The following is an 18,772-nucleotide window of genomic DNA, read 5'->3' on the forward strand; positions in this document are numbered from 1 at the left end:
ACGTTAATGCGGGGTATGCCTGTACATGGGCTTTATATTTTTCTCCATCACAAAGCCTACAATAGTGTACAGTATAAGATGTTTAATCACAAGACTAGAACATATAACGGTTTGTTTTCATATGAATTTGCACTTATCCATGCAGAAAAAGAGCAGTAGGAGACAAATAAATGAGGAGAGGTTTGTAAAGACAACATTGATTCTAAAATACTTACCAATCTTTTAATACCATCATGCTGTCTAACTGTTCGCCGAGCTCGTCTAAACTTTGCCACATTACCAATTGTTTCTGCTGCTAGACATTTTAAATCTTTGTCCACAGAATCAAGTATTCTAACCATGGTTTGTAGACCCCCAAGGTCAGCAATAGCACATCTGATTTGTGAATTATGGCTGATTTCCTTTAAAATCTTTAGTGAACCAATCTAGTTGAGAGGGAAAAGATTGAACATGTGAAAAATACCTAAGAACAAACACAACAGCTCGGAAGCAGATAGCAAAATTAATAGAAAACAGACAAAACCAGGCTAGAAATTAATGCAAAATGTAGAAACAAAACCATATATATATGCTTAAAAAGTAAAAAAAAAAAACAATAGGGAAATTATAAAGACATAGATACAATTAATTTAAAGTATGAAAATTAAGTAATTTATTATAATAACTGCAAATATTCACAAATTCAGGCAAATTATTTTGTCTGCAATTGTCAATTCCCCCTGATTTCCACAGACACATATAGGGCAACTATTTGTATACATACAGTAGAAACATAGCAATTGATGGGAGAAAATAATCTTTTGGTCTACAAATTCAAGGTGCTTTATTTCACATCATGGAGAGCAGTAATACAGTTTCTGCATCATTAGCATTTCGGTTATAAAAATAAAAAAGAGACCCTAAGCCTAGCCCCCAATAACGCTTTAACTGCATATGCTGTATTTTTTAATTTGGACTGTAAGCACTTGTGACTATGCAAATTGCATACAAAGTCCCTGTTTCCAAAAGTATTGTGTAACTTTTGCACCCATTTAAAAGAAATGCCTTTCAATGCGATGGGCAACTTTTGTGCAATTTATAGTGCAAAAAAAATTGATAATTCACCCAGAATATCTGTGCAAGGTCTGCCTATTCTCCTAAATGGTGTGACACCTCAGACCGTATGATATTCTTGGGTTTCTTTCATATTTAGGATAGACTTGTGTCCTTCACACAATCCCCAATTTATTCCTGTCCTTCTGGAGATCTGGCCACCAGAACTGAACACAGTACTAGGTGAGGTCTTACCAATGATCTATAAAGTGGCATCACTACCTCTCTCTTCTTGCTGCCAATGCTTTCCCTATACCAGGGGAGCGCAATCTTTATACCTTCGCCCCCCTTACCTCGGCTACGGTATTCTGGGTGTCATGACGTCACGTTGCCATGGCAACGTGTCTCCAGAAGCCTTCTGAGCCAAGGTAGGTGAAGTTTACAGAGGCCTTTCCCGGCATTTAATTTAAGTGCCTTCAAGAAGCGCGCTGGCCCGCTGTAAATCCCGTGCCCCCCGCAGACAATCTCGCGGGCCCCCCATCCCTATACGGGCCAGCATCCTGTTGGCTTTCCCCATTGCTTTGCTACAGTCCGCTGAAATAATGATACATTAAGAACCTTAGAAAAAAGTATTCATGCCTAGCAAGAAATGCCATGAAAAGTACAACTTCTACAGCATGTTTTTTTTATAACTGCAACAATGAAGTATTGTAAATTGCCCTATATTGTGACCGCTGTGTGACCTATTATCATTTGATATGCGAAAAGGCACACATTTTAATTACTTACATTGACTAACAGCACTGCACTCCAATAAACTTAATGTCCATCTCAAATGATACATTTACAGCATATCAGTGTCTAAAACTTCACAGCTTCACTGTGACGGTGAAGGGGTACCCAGACCATCAATAAAGGTATTATGCTGGCTGTTACCTCTGAGCCCTGTTTCAGGTTTTAGAGTGTTAGCTCTTCAACCTGTGTATTGTACCTGCAATGAATGTAATTGTATGACAATAAAGATTTTATGTGGGTTTCGCCTTTCCAGGAGTGCTAACCAGTAGAGATTCTCAGGCTATGAGTTTCAGGGGGGACGTTGCGGTAAAAGGTTTGTCAGCTTGTGTCTAGGTAGCAGGGGTCCACAGTAGATGGTTACCCCAAAAATGTATCCGGGAATCGGGTCAGATTCCCGGGGACATATAGACACATCACTCCCGTCAATGTCCTCCCAGTTAGGTGACTCACCACCAGGTTTCCCTGCTTTAGCATAAAACAGAAAGGTAAATGAGGGCATAGGGATTTGTATATTCCGGGTACTGTCAAGGTTCCTTAAGTTAGTGAGGGTCCCCCAGTATATGCCCAGGTACCCCAGAATCACTATAGAGGTTCTGGGGGGTTTCTCCACCTGTATACTACATTGCGAGAGGTTTTATGAAACCTAAGTCTGAGTTTCAGTAAAGGAAAGAGATACAGCCCCGGGAGTGTGCCAAGTGCTTTTTTTTGGTTCTAAAGAAAATTAGGTTTCCTTAAGGGAAGGAGTGAAAATAAATGTGAACTAGCGCTAAAGTGTAAAACACAGTGTGATACTTGTAAAAAACTTCTAATAAAGGATGGCTGCCCGGTGATACTGTCAGTACTAACAGAATAACACAAAATAAAGAAAAAAACCTGGCGCCAGATTGTCAGTGGAATGTCCTGTATTCCTCAAGGGATCCGCACACTTGCTTGACAGACCATGCAAAGAAATAAACACAAACAAACAAAGATCATAGCGCAACACTGTAGGGTGTGCAGTATTGAACTAATATACACAAACAATTAAGAATCCTAGCGACAATTAAAACAACTATTTATTAAAAAGAACTATGCCAAAACTGAGGACCGCAGGTCATCTGGAACACAAAAATTAGAGCCCTACTTACAGACAGCAAGGCTTAAACTCGCATGGTAGGAACATGTCCTAGATAGAGAAGATCTCCCTGCCGGGTGTGATCTCTGCTCCACTGCGGCTCAAACTCCAGTCAGTCCCTTATGATGGTAACCGGAACATCTCCGGCCGTGGAGGCTGGTGTGCGGGGTCCACAGCTCTGCACCGCGTGTAGACACACGCCTCACTTCCTCCTCCGGAACAGCGGGAAATCTCTGCGCGCCCGCGCGCGATAGTACCCGTAGTCTTAAAGGGACAGCTGGCAGGCAGAATGAAAAGCAGGGCTCCAAAGCCAAACGACCATATAAGTCCAAAGTCAATCAAACAGTGGCAGTGCCACTAGCCCTACGCGTTTCGTAGATGTCACTCTACTTCCTCAGGGGCTGGCGCCAGATTGTCAGTGGAATGTCCTGTATTCCTCAAGGGATCCGCACACTTGCTCTGTAGGGAGCCGGTTCCGTGGCTCAGGAGATTCGGGGGCCAGCCCCTGAGGAAGTAGAGTGACATCTACGAAACGCGTAGGGCTAGTGGCACTGCCACTGTTTGATTGACTTTGGACTTATATGGTCGTTTGGCTTTGGAGCCCTGCTTTTCATTCTGCCTGCCAGCTGTCCCTTTAAGACTACGGGTACTATCGCGCGCGGGCGCGCAGAGACTTCCCGCTGTTCCGGAGGAGGAAGTGAGGCGTGTGTCTACACGCGGTGCAGAGCTGTGGACCCCGCACACCAGCCTCCACGGCCGGAGATGTTCCGGTTACCATCATAAGGGACTGACTGGAGTTTGAGCCGCAGTGGAGCAGAGATCACACCCGGCAGGGAGATCTTCTCTATCTAGGACATGTTCCTACCATGCGAGTTTAAGCCTTGCTGTCTGTAAGTAGGGCTCCAATTTTTGTGTTCCAGATGACCTGCGGTCCTCAGTTTTGGCATAGTTCTTTTTAATAAATAGTTTGATTTAATTGTCGCTAGGATTCTTAATTGTTTGTGTATATTAGTTCAATACTGCACACCCTACAGTGTTGCGCTATGATCTTTGTTTGTTTGTGTTTATTTCTTTGCATGGTCTGTCAAGCAAGTGTGCGGATCCCTTGAGGAATACAGGACATTCCACTGACAATCTGGCGCCAGGTTTTTTTCTTTATTTTCCTTAAGGGAAGGAGCTACAGCTCTGAGATTGCAGCTAAGCATCTTTTCATTTCACATAAGGACTTAGAAGAAAAATAAGAAATATGTTTTGTTTCATAAAATGTTTAATAGCCAATGTGGCTATAAGGCGTTTACACTCTAAGGCAGGTTTACAGTGTATGAGGGATATGGCTAGTGGGCATAAAAGTATATAGTCCCATTGTACCCCTCATAGCCCAAAAGACTCAGACAAGATAAAAAGTGTAAAAGTAAATTTTTATTAAACTGAGATGTTTGTAAATTCATTATACTTATAAGCTGGGACTTTCAAAGATGGTACTCTGGGTGGGCTAGTGGGCTACCAATATATGGTGCCACTGAGTCTGCCCTAGGTCCGTACTTCAAAGCCACAGATACTGCCAGAAGTGTTAAAGCCATTTGGGCAGGATGGTTAGGTGGAGTATCCACGTCCAGGATACAATGCAAGCCATCGCAGCTAGCATTTGACTTCCCAGATTTGGAAGCACCTAACCCAGCGAGTGGCTTCTGAATAACAAGTGGCTAAGGTGGCAAACTCGCGCATGCCCTCGTTACATTCAGATGAACTGCTTGCCCGGCTTTGGAAGACTGGCAGTCCTCTGATTGGCTGGTTGTAAAGTTCCCAGGCTCGGATTGGTTGTAGTATGTCATGAATGAATCTGAAATACTGTAGTGCCGACGGGTATTCTAAAACAAATCTGGGGCAATCACCAACAAGTCCCAGGTAAATGCTGGGTACATGCTGCAACATTTCAGTGACATTTCTGCAGACAGACTAATGGCCCACCGGATTAACAGTGGGGGTCCCTGGCGGTCCAATTCAAACTGTATGGGACTGCCAGGGACCCCTGCTGTGTTAATCCGATGGGCCATTAGTCTCTGAAGAAATGTCACTGTAAAGTTGCAGCATGTACCTGGATCTTGTTGGTGATAGCCCCAGATTTTCCAAGGCAAGTTTAAGGCAAATCCAAAGATTCCTGCGGTGCACAGCAAAATAGGGTAGAGGACCAGCAAGGTGTAGTTTAAAAATATACTTTATTGAAACAGCATGGTACAGGGGACACACACTCTGACGCGTTTCGGACTGGTATAGTCCTTAGTCATAGAGCTGATCCGCGCCATTCATCCCCACTGATTTAAAGGGCTAAGCCCGCCCCCCTACGTCATCGCGCTCCCCGTTTTTGGCGCGAAAATCGCTGATATGTAATCTAATTGGCTTGGACTCCCAGCGCATAGAATGACTAACTGCCGTATATATGTTTGAAGGGGAGTGATGTACAACCCCCTGCGTCATCGCGCTACTAGTTTTGGCGCGAAAATCGCCACACTATAGCCTCATTGGCTGAGACTCCCAGCCAATAGGACCGCTGACTGCCCTAGGTATGCCTGAGGATAAGGGGAATGACGCGCATCTAGCTTCAGCGCCCAGACCCCTCTGCCGACACGTAGCGCGTCGTTGCTAGGCAACGACTATAAACAATAACAAAAGAATCCTCAATCCTCCCAGAGCGATACCTGGCTATATAGTACTAATGGGGTACCCAGGGAGGCGAGGAAGGAAAGGAGGGGAGGGGAAGAGAGGGAGGTGAAGGGGAAGGGAAGTGAGGGGGAGGGAAAGGGAGGGGAAGGGGGAAGGGAGGAATGGGTAAGGGGGGTGTAGGGGGGGGTAGAGGGGGGGTAGACTTGCAAGAAAATCATGTGGGGATGAACTAAACAAGTTAAAACTAACATAGTAAAAACATATTAAATCAAGTACAACAAAACATGAATAACATACAAATACATAATGTAGCGAATCTAAAATCTGAAATGGAGGTTACATGTATAGATTGAGGAAAAAAGTTGTTCAACAATATTTATCATATTAATGTATTCAACTAATGTCATTGTTGATAATTAACTTTTAGTAATGCATAAGTTTTGATCTATGAATAAACATATGTCATAAAAACATGTACAATATAATAAAGTATCCATTTGAGACAGTTATTTTCTAGCTGTGTGAACAATAAACCTGGTTTCTAACGCAAGGCAATTTTACAGACCTATGAGAGGCTAGTGGAGAAGGATCTACAGGATCTTGCCAAGGGCTATATATTCACTGCTCCTTCCTTTGACAACTTATCCAAAGAAGATAGAATAAATCTGAATTCATTAAAAAAGAGGTCAGACATTATAATTAAAAATGCGGACAAAGGGGGAGCAGTGGTTATTATGCATACGGAAGCATACCGTACAGAGGCCATGAGACAGTTGTCTAACACACAGGCATATTGTAAGTTGGATAAAGATCCTACACGGTCATATCTAGTAGAGATCCGCGAATTGTTTGATCTGGGCAGGGAGTTGGGAGTACTCAATAGTCGTGAGTCAACCTACTTGTATAATCCATTTCCAACTGTGCCTATTTTTCATCATCTCTCAAAGATCCATAAAACCTTAGTCTGTCCTCCTGGCAGACCAATTATATCTAGTATTGGATCTTTGGGAGATTGTCTATCTAGGTACGTTGATTACTTTTTACAAACTCTGGTAAAAACATTACCCGCTTATCTAAGGGACTCTGCGGATTTGCTTCAGGATATTCAGAGAATTCAATGGCTTAATGGTTACACTTGGGTTACACTTGATGTAACCTCTTTATACACGATTATTGATCACACTTTGGGCACGAGAGCAATCAGTCACTTTCTTAATTATTCTAATTTAAATTTGGCACAAAACACTTTTTTGTTAGATTCGGTGATGTTTCTGTTACAACACAATTACTTTATGTTTGATTCACAATTTTATTTACAGTCACAAGGCACAGCAATGGGCACGTCATTTGCACCATCATACGCAAATCTGTATATGGGATTTTGGGAGTCTATCTACATTTTTGGTGATACTAACCCTTTTAGAGATAATATTATTTTCTATCGTCGCTTTATTGACGACCTATTATTTATCTGGAATGGGGATGATGACACTTTACACGCTTTCTTTGAATATCTTGAGGCCAATACGTATAATTTAAGATTCACACACTGTTATAGTGACTCGCAGATTGACTTTTTAGACCTACATTTGTACATTGATGTTGGTCAGAAAATACAGACTAACATCTTCAGGAAGACTAACTCAAAAAATTCCCTGCTCAGATCAAACAGTGCCCACCCAAGACCGCTTATAAAGGGAATACCAAAAGGGCAATTTCTGAGGTTAAGACGCCTATGCTCCACAAGAGAATCCTTTTTGGTACAGGCAGAGGATCTAAAGAAAAGATTCAGAGATCGTGGTTATGTAGAGAGAGATCTGGAGAGTGCATTTAATTATGCCCTAGAAACTGATCGGGAGTACCTCTTAAAAAAGAGGAACCCCAAAAAGACATCACATAATAATATTAACAACCAGTGTCCACTATTCATAACCACGTTCTCAAAACAAGCAGAACAGATTAGACACATACTCCAAAAACATTGGGGAATCTTAAAATTAGATACAGATTTGGATCCCTATACCACACAAAATCCTAGAATGGTATTCAAGAAAGCCAAGACCATCGGCAATTATGTATCTCCTAGTCTGTTTGAGTCAAAAGCTAAAAATACAAAACCTCTACCTAAGGGATTCTTTAAGTGTGGCCTATGTAATCTCTGCAGATAGGCTGAACCACTAAAATCAGTGAGGGATGTCCATACAGGGCAAGTTTACCGGTTGGAGTCATTTATGACATGCAACACCAACTTTGTAATTTATTTACTGAAATGTGCATGTGGAAGTGGCTATATAGGCAGGACCACTAGGGCTTTGAAAGTAAGAATTACAGAACACATCCGGAGTATAAAGAACAGCGATGAACGCTTTCCGGTAGCACGTCATTTTAACACGTGTCCCTCAGGATCAATTAAAACTCTTACGTATAGTGCCATTGAGAACATCTCTATACACCCTAGAGGAGGACATAGAGAAGCATCACTAAACCGCAGGGAGATGTTCTGGATTTATGCCCTTGGGACATTGGCACCCAGGGGCATGAACCAAGATTGGGAGCTCAAACATTTTTTAACTTGATTCAAAAGGATGAATGAGCCCATTCTATTAACTGATTTGCCCTAGTTTTTGGTCAAAAATTTATACAAACACAAAAATTAGAGTAGCTTTCGTTTATTCAAATGTATTAGATAACATGTAATATGAATATCTAATATCCACTGTATTCTCATATAACAATTTTGCTTGCCTTGCGTTAGAAACCAGGTTTATTGTTCACACAGCTAGAAAATAACTGTCTCAAATGGATACTTTATTATATTGTACATGTTTTTATGACATATGTTTATTCATAGATCAAAACTTATGCATTACTAAAAGTTAATTATCAACAATGACATTAGTTGAATACATTAATATGATAAATATTGTTGAACAACTTTTTTCCTCAATCTATACATGTAACCTCCATTTCAGATTTTAGATTCGCTACATTATGTATTTGTATGTTATTCATGTTTTGTTGTACTTGATTTAATATGTTTTTACTATGTTAGTTTTAACTTGTTTAGTTCATCCCCACATGATTTTCTTGCAAGTCTACCCCCCCTCTACCCCCCCCCTACACCCCCCTTACCCATTCCTCCCTTCCCCCTTCCCCACCCTTTCCCTCCCCCTCACTTCCCTTCCCCTTCACCTCCCTCTCTTCCCCACCCCTCCTTTCCTTCCTCGCCTCCCTGGGTACCCCATTAGTACTATATAGCCTGGTATCGCTCTGGGAGGATTGAGGATTCTTTTGTTATTGTTTATAGTCGTTGCCTAGCAACGACGCGCTACGTGTCGGCAGAGGGGTCTGGGCGCTGAAGCTAGATGCGCGTCATTCCCCTTATCCTCAGGCATACCTAGGGCAGTCAGCGGTCCTATTGGCTGGGAGTCTCAGCCAATGAGGCTATAGTGTGGCGATTTTCGCGCCAAAACTAGTAGCGCGATGATGCAGGGGGATGTACATCACTCCCCTTCAAACATATATACGGCAGTTAGTCATTCTATGCGCTGGGAGTCCAAGCCAATTAGATTACATATCAGCGATTTTCGCGCCAAAAACGGGGAGCGCGATGACGTAGGGGGGCGGGCTTAGCCCTTTAAATCAGTGGGGATGAATGGCGCGGATCAGCTCTATGACTAAGGACTATACCAGTCCGAAACGCGTCAGAGTGTGTGTCCCCTGTACCATGCTGTTTCAATAAAGTATATTTTTAAACTACACCTTGCTGGTCCTCTACCCTATTTTGCTGTGCACCGCAGGAATCTTTGGATTTCAACTTCTATGTGGATATTGAGCGTGCTGCACGCTGCATTGGAACAAGCCTGCTGTGAGTATATTTCTCCCTCACAGGGATACTGGATGACCTGGAATAGTGCTGCAGCATAAGGGTTTGGTATGGCCGAGTTCCATAACAACGGTATGTTAACCTTTATTTTATTATGACACATGGACTATTGCCATTACACTGAGTGTCTTTTTGCTGCATTCATAAAGCACTGGGTCTCATTACTCTACCTGCTGGCTGATACAGTTTCCTGTTACCATGATATGTGGATTCATACTCATTATTGTCTAAAGGTTCAGAGTTGGATTGAGCACTGTGATTGGGACTTATGCCCCAAACCACCGACCAAGTTTAAGGCAAGTTTTAGAATACTCGTCGGCGCACTTGTACTATAAGAAACTCAGCAGCCAAGGTCTGAAAAGAGAACGTAGTGGTCGTGGCTGGAACTACACGCTGAAAATAGTTATAAGCAGGACGTTTGTTACTACTGTATCTCCCGGTCAAGGCATTTTGGCATCTCCGGATACAGGAACTTCATACCGATTTGAGTTCCAGGACTTTTTCGGACCGGTAAACCTAAAGACTTTGTTTTATGGACTATTTCAACTAGGAAAGTTTAGATTTGTAGCCCAGACCCCCAGTAAGTGTGTTTTCTCCTATATATTGTAATGCATTGTGTGTACGTTTGTTTCTAAGGAATAAATCGCACTTTTACTTCTTGGTTTTGCTCAGTGATATGATCCCGGTATAAAGGTGTAAATCCCTGGTCTCCTGTGACATACACACATTATAGTGACTTAAAGAAGCATCAGTTACAATAATAATATTCATATTTCCATGCATCCTTTTTTTTTTAACTCTTTATTTATTTGAAAGAGCATTTCTCTGAGGGGAGTGTGGTTCAGAAAAAAGAAAGGGACATTATAACACAGGCAAAATAATTTTTACAGAGATTGTATCATATTGCAAGGATACCTCAAATAAAATACTTGAAACTTTAATACGAGGGGAGGGGGGGAGAGAGGTTAGGGTACCCTAGTCCTTCCGCCTGCAGCCAGGGGCTCCAAACCCTAATGAACTGACTACATCTCTCCCTCAGGAAGGCGTGAGCTACTCCATTATCATGGTTTGCCAAATTCTATTTTTAACCCTGTTCATGTCTGGGGCATTAGGTTTTCAAAAGCCCAGCACTTGGTGGGCGGGAGGATGTGATTGATGAATTAAATCTTGCATCTGGGAAGTCAGGGAGAGGTCTGCTCAACTTGGCTAACCAGGGCTCAGGGCTCAGTAAGGTGTTCAACAGGGAGTTAATGAGGGACAGCACCCGTTTCCAGAAAGGGGCCAGTTCTGGGCAGAACAACCAGTTATGCCATCAAGCCGTTCTGGCCATAGTCTCTAAAGCAGTTAACTGGGTGCCTATTATTCATGGCATATAGTCTGGTCAGGGTCAAGTACCACCTGAACAGTATCTTATATGCGTTTTCCTTAACTGTCGATCAGATTGGACTCCTGACTACCGCCAGGTGAATTTCATCTCATTCTAAGGTCGCCCCCAATTCTTCATCCCATTTGCGCATATAGGGGCACTTTTGGTCATAAAGCTGGTCCAGCAGTTGTTGATATATGGCGATTAGGTTCTTTTCCAGGTATCGAAGCCTGGGGCTTTCGTATTTTTAGAATCCATGATCACCAGTGCTAGCTCTTTTGCGTTATTGGTTGATTTACAGAAGTAGCAACAAATGGTGTGGACGCAACATTGGAAGGTTGCAGCCACCAAGGAATGGAGACCTACACTCAGTCTGGTCCCCTCCCGGGTGACAAATGGGCTGGATTTGGTTAGCTCTGTTAGCCCTACGGAGCGTTCTGGTAGGGATGCTGTGCGCTTTATTTCCCCTCTAAAAGAACTTTTGTGAAGTTCATCTCATAGCTCGCTCCATCTGATTTGATAGAATTAGGTTTAGTTCCTCTCTCACTTTAGTGATCTTGGCCAATGTGGCTCCTGAGAGATCTTGTTTTACGTGCTGTTTCTAGTCTGTTGCAGGTGTCTTAACCTGTGTTAGGATGTGCACCTCCACATGCCCTCTTATTAACTGGCTCCCACTTTATGGCTGACCTAGGGCCTCTCTGTCCATCATTTTAACAGGGTATATTAAAAATAAATAAGATATCTTTCTGAGTACTAAAAATGTATAATGATGATAATAATTGGTAAAATAAAATGCTTGGTATAGAAGTTGTGGCAAAGATACTTACCTTACACTTGATTTCCTCTGTATCAAGCAGGTTAATTAGTACTTCAAGTCCTCCAACATCTCTTATAGCCAGTTGACATGTTTCTTGAGCCAAGTTGAAATCCCTCATTGAGCACAGTGCAATTACAGTTGCTGTCTGATTGCCACCCTAAAATAATATGACTATTACTATGTATAATATCTATCTATAAACCATCATTATTATTATTCTTTATTATTCCACAGAGCAGTGCAATGGGGGTACAGCGTTAGGCATGTAATATAAACAGAATGACATAACAAATAAGGACAAACAATGTCAAACAGATGCAAAGGGTAATGAGGGTCCTGCTTGTGTGAGTTTACAATCTAGAGGGAATAAGGGCAATGTTGAAAAAAACTGAAGTGGCTGCTCATTGGGGGATGGAGTATGTTTGAGGAGGGAGTATGATCCAGCCGTACAGCTGATCCCATGTAGGTTGGGGTGATAGATGTTAGGTGTATGTGACATAGGCTTCTTTGAAGACAATGATGGTGTATGGTAGGGAATTCCAGAGAGAGGGGGCAGCACTGGAGAAGTCTTGTTAGGTGGGAGTGAGAGGCGGTAATAAGAAAAGAGGTAAGGCAGATGTCATGGGCAGAACGTAGGGGGCGTTTAGGGAAATATTTGGGGATGAGGGTTAAGGTGTAAGTGGGGGCAGCACTGTTGAGAGCTTTGTAAGTCAGTACGTAGGTTTTAAATTTGATTCTAAAAGATATGGGAAGCCAGTGTAGGCATTTGCATAGTGGCGCAGCAGAAGTGAAGTGCTAAGTGAGATAGAGGAGTCTGGCGGCAGTGTTTTGTATGGATTGGAGTTGAGACAGAATGACAAGGGGAATGCCAGCTAGGAGAAGGCTGACGGGAAAAGAGGAGTGAGTGAATTAGGATTTTAGTTGTGTCATGAGTGAGAAAAGCAATAGCAATATTTCAGAGATAGAGATGGCAGGACTACGTGAGGGAATGAATATCAGGAGACGGCAGAGTCAAAGATGATGCCTAGGCAACTTACAATCAAGTAAGCAAAGGTGAGCATCATAGCCAGCAAGGTACAATTGTCCGTGATGCAACCACAGAAAGGATCGCATAAACCGAATCTCCGGAACAACCATTAGACCCTCTTTCCACTGATAACATCCAAATGGGGCAGTGTAATGACGTGTGTCACGAACGGCACACCTTTGAGCATGTGACTTGTGTATTTGACAAGAGTTAAAACACACAAATATCTAGCTGACTCACTAATCTCTCTGCAGGCTCCCAAAAATTAATAATATCTCCTCTCAATCTGTCACAAAATATATCTTAAATCACTGCCATCCCCAAAAATAGTATCAAGTTCTACTTGCAGAGTCTTTGGTCCCCGTTTACTAAGAAAAATATGTAATTAACACACAAAAACCTATGGTAGCAAAATGTTTCCCAAAATGCAGTCATTCTCTTCAAAACGTGCAAAGTTCAATTTGGGCCCAAAGACAGTACTTTAAATATAGATTTAATACACAAAAGTTTTCTTAGTTAAAGAAAATAATGTTACAAGAAACATACAGTACAATATATACAGACAGTTTAATAAAATAACAGGGTAAAACCAGAGAACCTACTGTATACAACATCAGTTCCCTCCCAAAAGAGGTAGATGAGAATTCACATGTCTTGTTGGCATAAAAACACCTTGTTGAATTCTAATTTCATATCCCAAATACAGGCTTTTTATCAACACATTTTGCAACGGGAACAGAATAAGCCCACCCTCCTGGGTGTGTCCTATTTTTCCACTCACCCATCTCTAATGCCCTTATTATGGCTTGTGAGAAAAAATATGTATTTTTTTTAATTGTGCTGATTACAAATATGTATTTTTTTTATTCTCGTGCATCACACCAGATCCCAGATTTCTTTTAGAGATCAGGAATGTAGGGTCCCCTCTTTGAGGATGATACCCATGTGTCAGGGACATCCCTGATATTGTCTTCCTGCTCCTAATATACACATATAATTTTAGTGGGCCATCAATGATAACTCCAGGTTAAGCTTTGGTACTCTGGTTGACAAATTACAGATCAAAGTGGTCTAGAATAACCCCATTTTTAGACATACACATAAAACATGCTGGGGTTATTCTGGCCTAACCCCAGAAGAAGTTTCAAGTTAATTAACCAAAAACATGTATTTTTGAGATGTAACTTTTAAGTCAAATTAACGTTCTGTAAACCGAAGTGGTAGAATACAGAATGTAGATAGGGCCTATCATCACAACATGCGTATGACATAGTCTCAACGTGTTTCGCACACTAAACATGCTTCCGCAGCAGAACCTATCATCAGAGACAAAGGCCCGCCCTCTGCAAAGTTTATTGTCAGAGATAAAAGACTTTCATAGCATAGCTGAATTCATTCAAAACTTTTCAACCTACCGTACATCTAAAATTGCCCCAAAGGCAGCAGTCAAAGAGTGTCAGTGATTTTACACCTGCTCTATTACAATCTGAAACACACCAGCCTTCTCCACCCCCCTGTATCCTATGTTTCCACTTACCCTTCCTTTTAGAATGTAAGTTCCTATGGGCAGGGCCCTCTTTAACTACTGTTACAATGTACAGCCCAACTCCGTTATAGCGCGGTCCTCGGGGGCCACCCGAACCGACCGCGGGTCGCGCTAATTGAAATGTTTTTTTTTTTAATGGCCGCCGCGCGCCCGATCGGGAGGAGGGAGGGAAGAGGTGTCCGGCAGCCCTACACATCCCCCAGCAGCCATCGTAACTTCCCCTAGCAGCCTCACTTCCCCCAGTAGTCCACACCGATCCCGCCCCCCCACACCAGCAACGCTCCGATCAACCCCCCCTGCCAGCCCCGTTCCAAGCAACCCCCCCAGCCAGCCCCGCTCCAAGCAACACCTCCAGCCAGCTCCGCTCTGACCCGCCAACTCCTCTCCGGCCCTCCCCCCCCACCAGCCCGCCAGGTCCGCTCTGACCCCCCCCCCCCCGCGCCAGACCCGCTCCGAGAAACCCCTCAGCCAGCTCCGACAACCCCCCCTCCCGATGCCAGCTCCGCTCCGATCTCAGAAGCCAACACCAAAGGTAGGGAGGGGGAGTGGGAGGGGGGGGTGTGGTGTGAGTGTGGTGTGTGGTGTGAGTGTGGTGTGTGCAGTGTGTGCAGTGTGCTGTGAGTGTGTGCAGTGTGCTGTGAGTGTGTGCAGTGTGCTGTGAGTGTGTGCAGTGTGTGCAGTGTGTTGTGAGTGTGTGCAGTGTGCTGTTAGTGTGTGCAGCGAGTGTGTGTAGTGTGCAGTGAGTGTGTGCAGTGAGTGTGTAGGGTGCTGTGAGTGTGTGCAGTGTGCTGTGAGTGTGTGCAGTGTGCTGTGAGTGTGTGCAGTGTGCGGTGAGTATGAGTAGTGTGTGCTGGTGGTGTGAATGTGTGTAGTGTGCTGTGAGTCTGTGCAGTGTGCAAAAAAAATGAAAATACATTTTTTTAGATTTTTTTTTAGATTTTTTTTTAAATTCGTGGTCCATGCTCAAGCCGCGTTATAGCGGATCGCGCTATAACGGGGTTGAGCTGTATATTAATGTGCGTTATTTTATTGTCTTTCATGCTCCAACAGAGGGCTACGTGCTACGGAATATGTTGGAGTGTTATAAATAAATTATAATAATAATAACATATTCTCTCTAACTGTCCACAAAATGTCTCTACATATTACGAGTAACTTCTGCTCATTTGATGTAACCATGTATTGGCATCATAACTCTGTGCCCAGGACACTCTTGAAAACAAGAGGTAACTCTCACTGTATTATTTCCTGGTAAAACATTTTACGGTATAAATTAAATGTTTAAATTAAATGTTTAAAAAAATTAAATACCATGATAATATTAACCCTTGCTTATCTTAAACAACATTATAATGGGAGTCAGTCTCTGTAGTAGAGGCTATCCAAAAGTACCCTCTCTTGATTGTACAGTAAGTTTGATATTTGCTTTTATGAATATATTTATAGTGATACTTACCCCTGGCGCTGGGGTAAAATAAAACATAATGAGACAAATCAATGAAAGTATGGTCAAAGGGCAAAGTCTTTAGGCTTATGAAAAGCTCAAGTTATAAAACCGCTGGTAAGCAACGTTGCGCTAAATCTATGCTAAACTTTTAATCTATGTGTAACGGTGTTTCCCTCAGGTCCCTTCTGATTCTGACCCCTGTGTGAAAAACTGCCCCAGTTACATGTCTGTGTAGTGTGGTGCATCTGCTGGCTCACAGGATTCCTGAGTCTCCCGCATGTTGGTAGTGGGGATTTCACCATGACAGGCGTCTGAGGTAGTGTGCTGAGTTCTACTCACAGTTGGTACAGCGCCTCCGTCCCTTCCAGATCCCCACGCTAGCAGGGAGGAGTTTCTGGAAGAGAACTCCTAGGTGCACCTTCTTCCTGAGTAACTCCATTCAAAGGCAAGACAGGTCTCTTTCTCATGGGTATCTTTATTAGCACGTTACATGGCAGACTGCCCATCATAGCGGCCGACACTTAGCCGCACATTGTCATGTTGTCCATCTCCAGGAAGGTTCCTTCTGCTCTCTAATCAAGTTGTCTTTCCAGCTCTCCCCTAAGGGAGACAACCAGCTTTGCCAGAGCCCTGGACACAGTGTGTAATCAGCTTGTCACTTTGCCACGTGCCTCTCTGACAGACAGACTTGAACTGCTGCAGACACTTCCCCCAGACAGAACAGAACACTTGACTCAGCCCTGACTCACTAACTTTAGGAAGTGCTGTGCAATATATATGCTCCAGAAAGACCCACCTCTGTGTCACTAACAGTGGACACAGAACATGCTGTCACTCCCTTTGCTACATATGACACATCACAGGGTTTGAGGGCAAACCTCCATGATAACTACTGGCAACCGTGCCTTTTTACCAGGGATTACTGCCAGCAAGAGAGAGATATGTACTGCACCGACACAGTTTATTCTAACATTTGCCCGTTATGAACGGGGCTTTTTTCAGTCGGAGCACGGCTGGCGCCAAAACGGAGTCGCGATCGAGCCGCATCTTCCCCTTACCGCGTGTTTAATTTAAATGCTTCCCATCCCCTTCCCCTCCCTTTCCCCGAACCCCATGCTGCGCGCAGCTTTGCACAGCTTCCCCCTTACCCCTGCTGCCTCTGCAGCCTTCGGGGATGCCGGGGAACCCTGAAACGTGTGACCGGCGCCAGAGTGACGCGCCGCACGCGCCGGGGAAAACCCCAAACGAGTTGCCGGCTTGCCGAAAATTTCCCCACACCACGGTTACGGCCGTATTAGAATAAACAGTGTCGCCACTGTAACACCAATTTTACACATGGCTACATATGTATCTCTAGCAATGTTGCAAATACAATAAGCAAAACCTCTTATTAAAGATTAAAGTAAAGCAGAAAAGGCATTACATTGAAAATAAATGCAACTACTGTAAATCTATATTTCCTAAATGAAAAAAGTTAGGGTTTTTAACCCTAAGTATAGCTGATTCTCACCAGCAGGAGCAATTACATACAGTAAGAAGCACTTTTGAATTAAATTACTTCAGAGATAGTCCCCCGGGTAAAATGAAAACCATAATAACAGTAAAAATATAGAATACATAATTCATTTGAATTGTGTGATAGGTTCAAAGTCTACATAGAAATCAAACCAGCTGATGGTTTTGACAAAACTGATCAAGAGTTCACAGGTATAAGACATTCATCCTCAAACTGACAAATTCATATACGACATAACACTACAACTGGGGTCCAGAGGTGTATCTCGGTCAAATCTATAAAAAGTAGTCCAAAGCCTTATCCTAATTAGCATGGATATGTAACCTTTGCCCATAGCCAACAAAACATTGGACAGAACATTTGATTACATTATATAGCCACAGTAGGAAATTCATGAATGAGGACATGCCTTAATATGATTATTTTAAAAACCTTAAAGTTTTACATTGAAACAGTATAATAAATGCCCATATCATATTATTGGGCTTTGGGGAGTGACCTGTTTTCTGAGGCTTGGAATTACGCAGAGTGCTACATTTTTAGTTGGGTCATGTGGTCAATAGGGATTTATGAGGTAGCAGCTTAAGGAAAAAATGCATTTTGAAAGCGGTAAATTTGGGATGGTGCTCAGTGCAAGGTTTGAAATATTCCCATCTCCAAATAACAAATGATTTAAGTCAAAACATTTGTGCAGAAGTCTAACTGTACAAGTTTAACCTAAATAGAACATGCTGTGCCCAAACTGTATCGTGAGCTCATTTAGAAAATTGAATTATATGTGTGGAGGTTTTTTTGTGATTTGTTTGCTAAGTTACAAGGGTCAAATTAACTGATGTTAACTGAAAACGGAAACTTTATCAAGATAATGTACAACTCACTATCATCCTACTGGAGATGTGATTAGGTTTAAGATACTGTTCAAATATATATATATTACACATACAGTATACATACAGGCATACCCCGCATTAACGTATGCAATGGGTCCAGAGCATGTATGAAAAGTGAAAATGTACTTAAAGTGAAGCACTACCTTTTTTCCACTTATCGCCACGGGGGGCGCGTCTGGAGTGTAGAGTAAGTCGAAATAGCCGGGCCGTGGTTGGAGAGGTACAAGTCGTCGCTATACTTGCCGGGGTCAGAGGAGGAGAGGTATGGACTGCCGGAGTAGGTGAGCGGGGAGCACGCCGAGGGCGGCGTGGCTCCCCGAACCTTACAATATCAGACAGCTACAGGCAGTACCCACTATTTGTGTATTTGTCACTCTCATTACAGTATGTATTTCTATGCACCTTATTTTATTGTATTGCCAATCACACAGAGCCACACATGTCTCTTTCACTTCAATTATTACACCATTAGAGAGTTTAGTAGTGCTTTACACATATTTATTTGCATTTAGTGAATTTAGGTCTAATGTGGTTATTTGTGATGGAGGAATAAGATCATTGGGGCAGCTATCTTAAAGCAACAATACTGGCTGCTCCTTTGTTTGTTCCTCACCTCATGCCCCTTTTCCAGAGGAAATATAATAGCAGTTTACACTGGCGACACACTTTATTCGA

The 18,772-nt window shown here is 42.7% G+C and overlaps 1 protein-coding gene across 3 annotated transcripts in view; it reads right to left on the reverse strand.

Annotated features, from left to right (window-relative positions):
* Window positions 1-18,772, reverse strand: part of ODAD2 (outer dynein arm docking complex subunit 2) — a 273,021-nt gene that overhangs the window by 153,522 nt on the left and 100,727 nt on the right. For 2 of the 3 annotated variants that reach the window (XM_075587666.1, XM_075587665.1), the window contains exons 11-12: window positions 11,682-11,828; window positions 216-425 (exon numbers count right to left, since the gene is read on the reverse strand). In XM_075587666.1, the coding sequence (XP_075443781.1) occupies window positions 216-425; window positions 11,682-11,828 (357 nt within the window). The remainder of the gene's footprint in view (window positions 1-215; window positions 426-11,681; window positions 11,829-18,772) is intronic. The other variant, XM_075587667.1, reaches the window with a different exon arrangement.

Source organism: Ascaphus truei, chromosome 2, assembly GCF_040206685.1.
Source record: "Ascaphus truei isolate aAscTru1 chromosome 2, aAscTru1.hap1, whole genome shotgun sequence".
Taxonomy (NCBI): domain Eukaryota; kingdom Metazoa; phylum Chordata; class Amphibia; order Anura; family Ascaphidae; genus Ascaphus; species Ascaphus truei.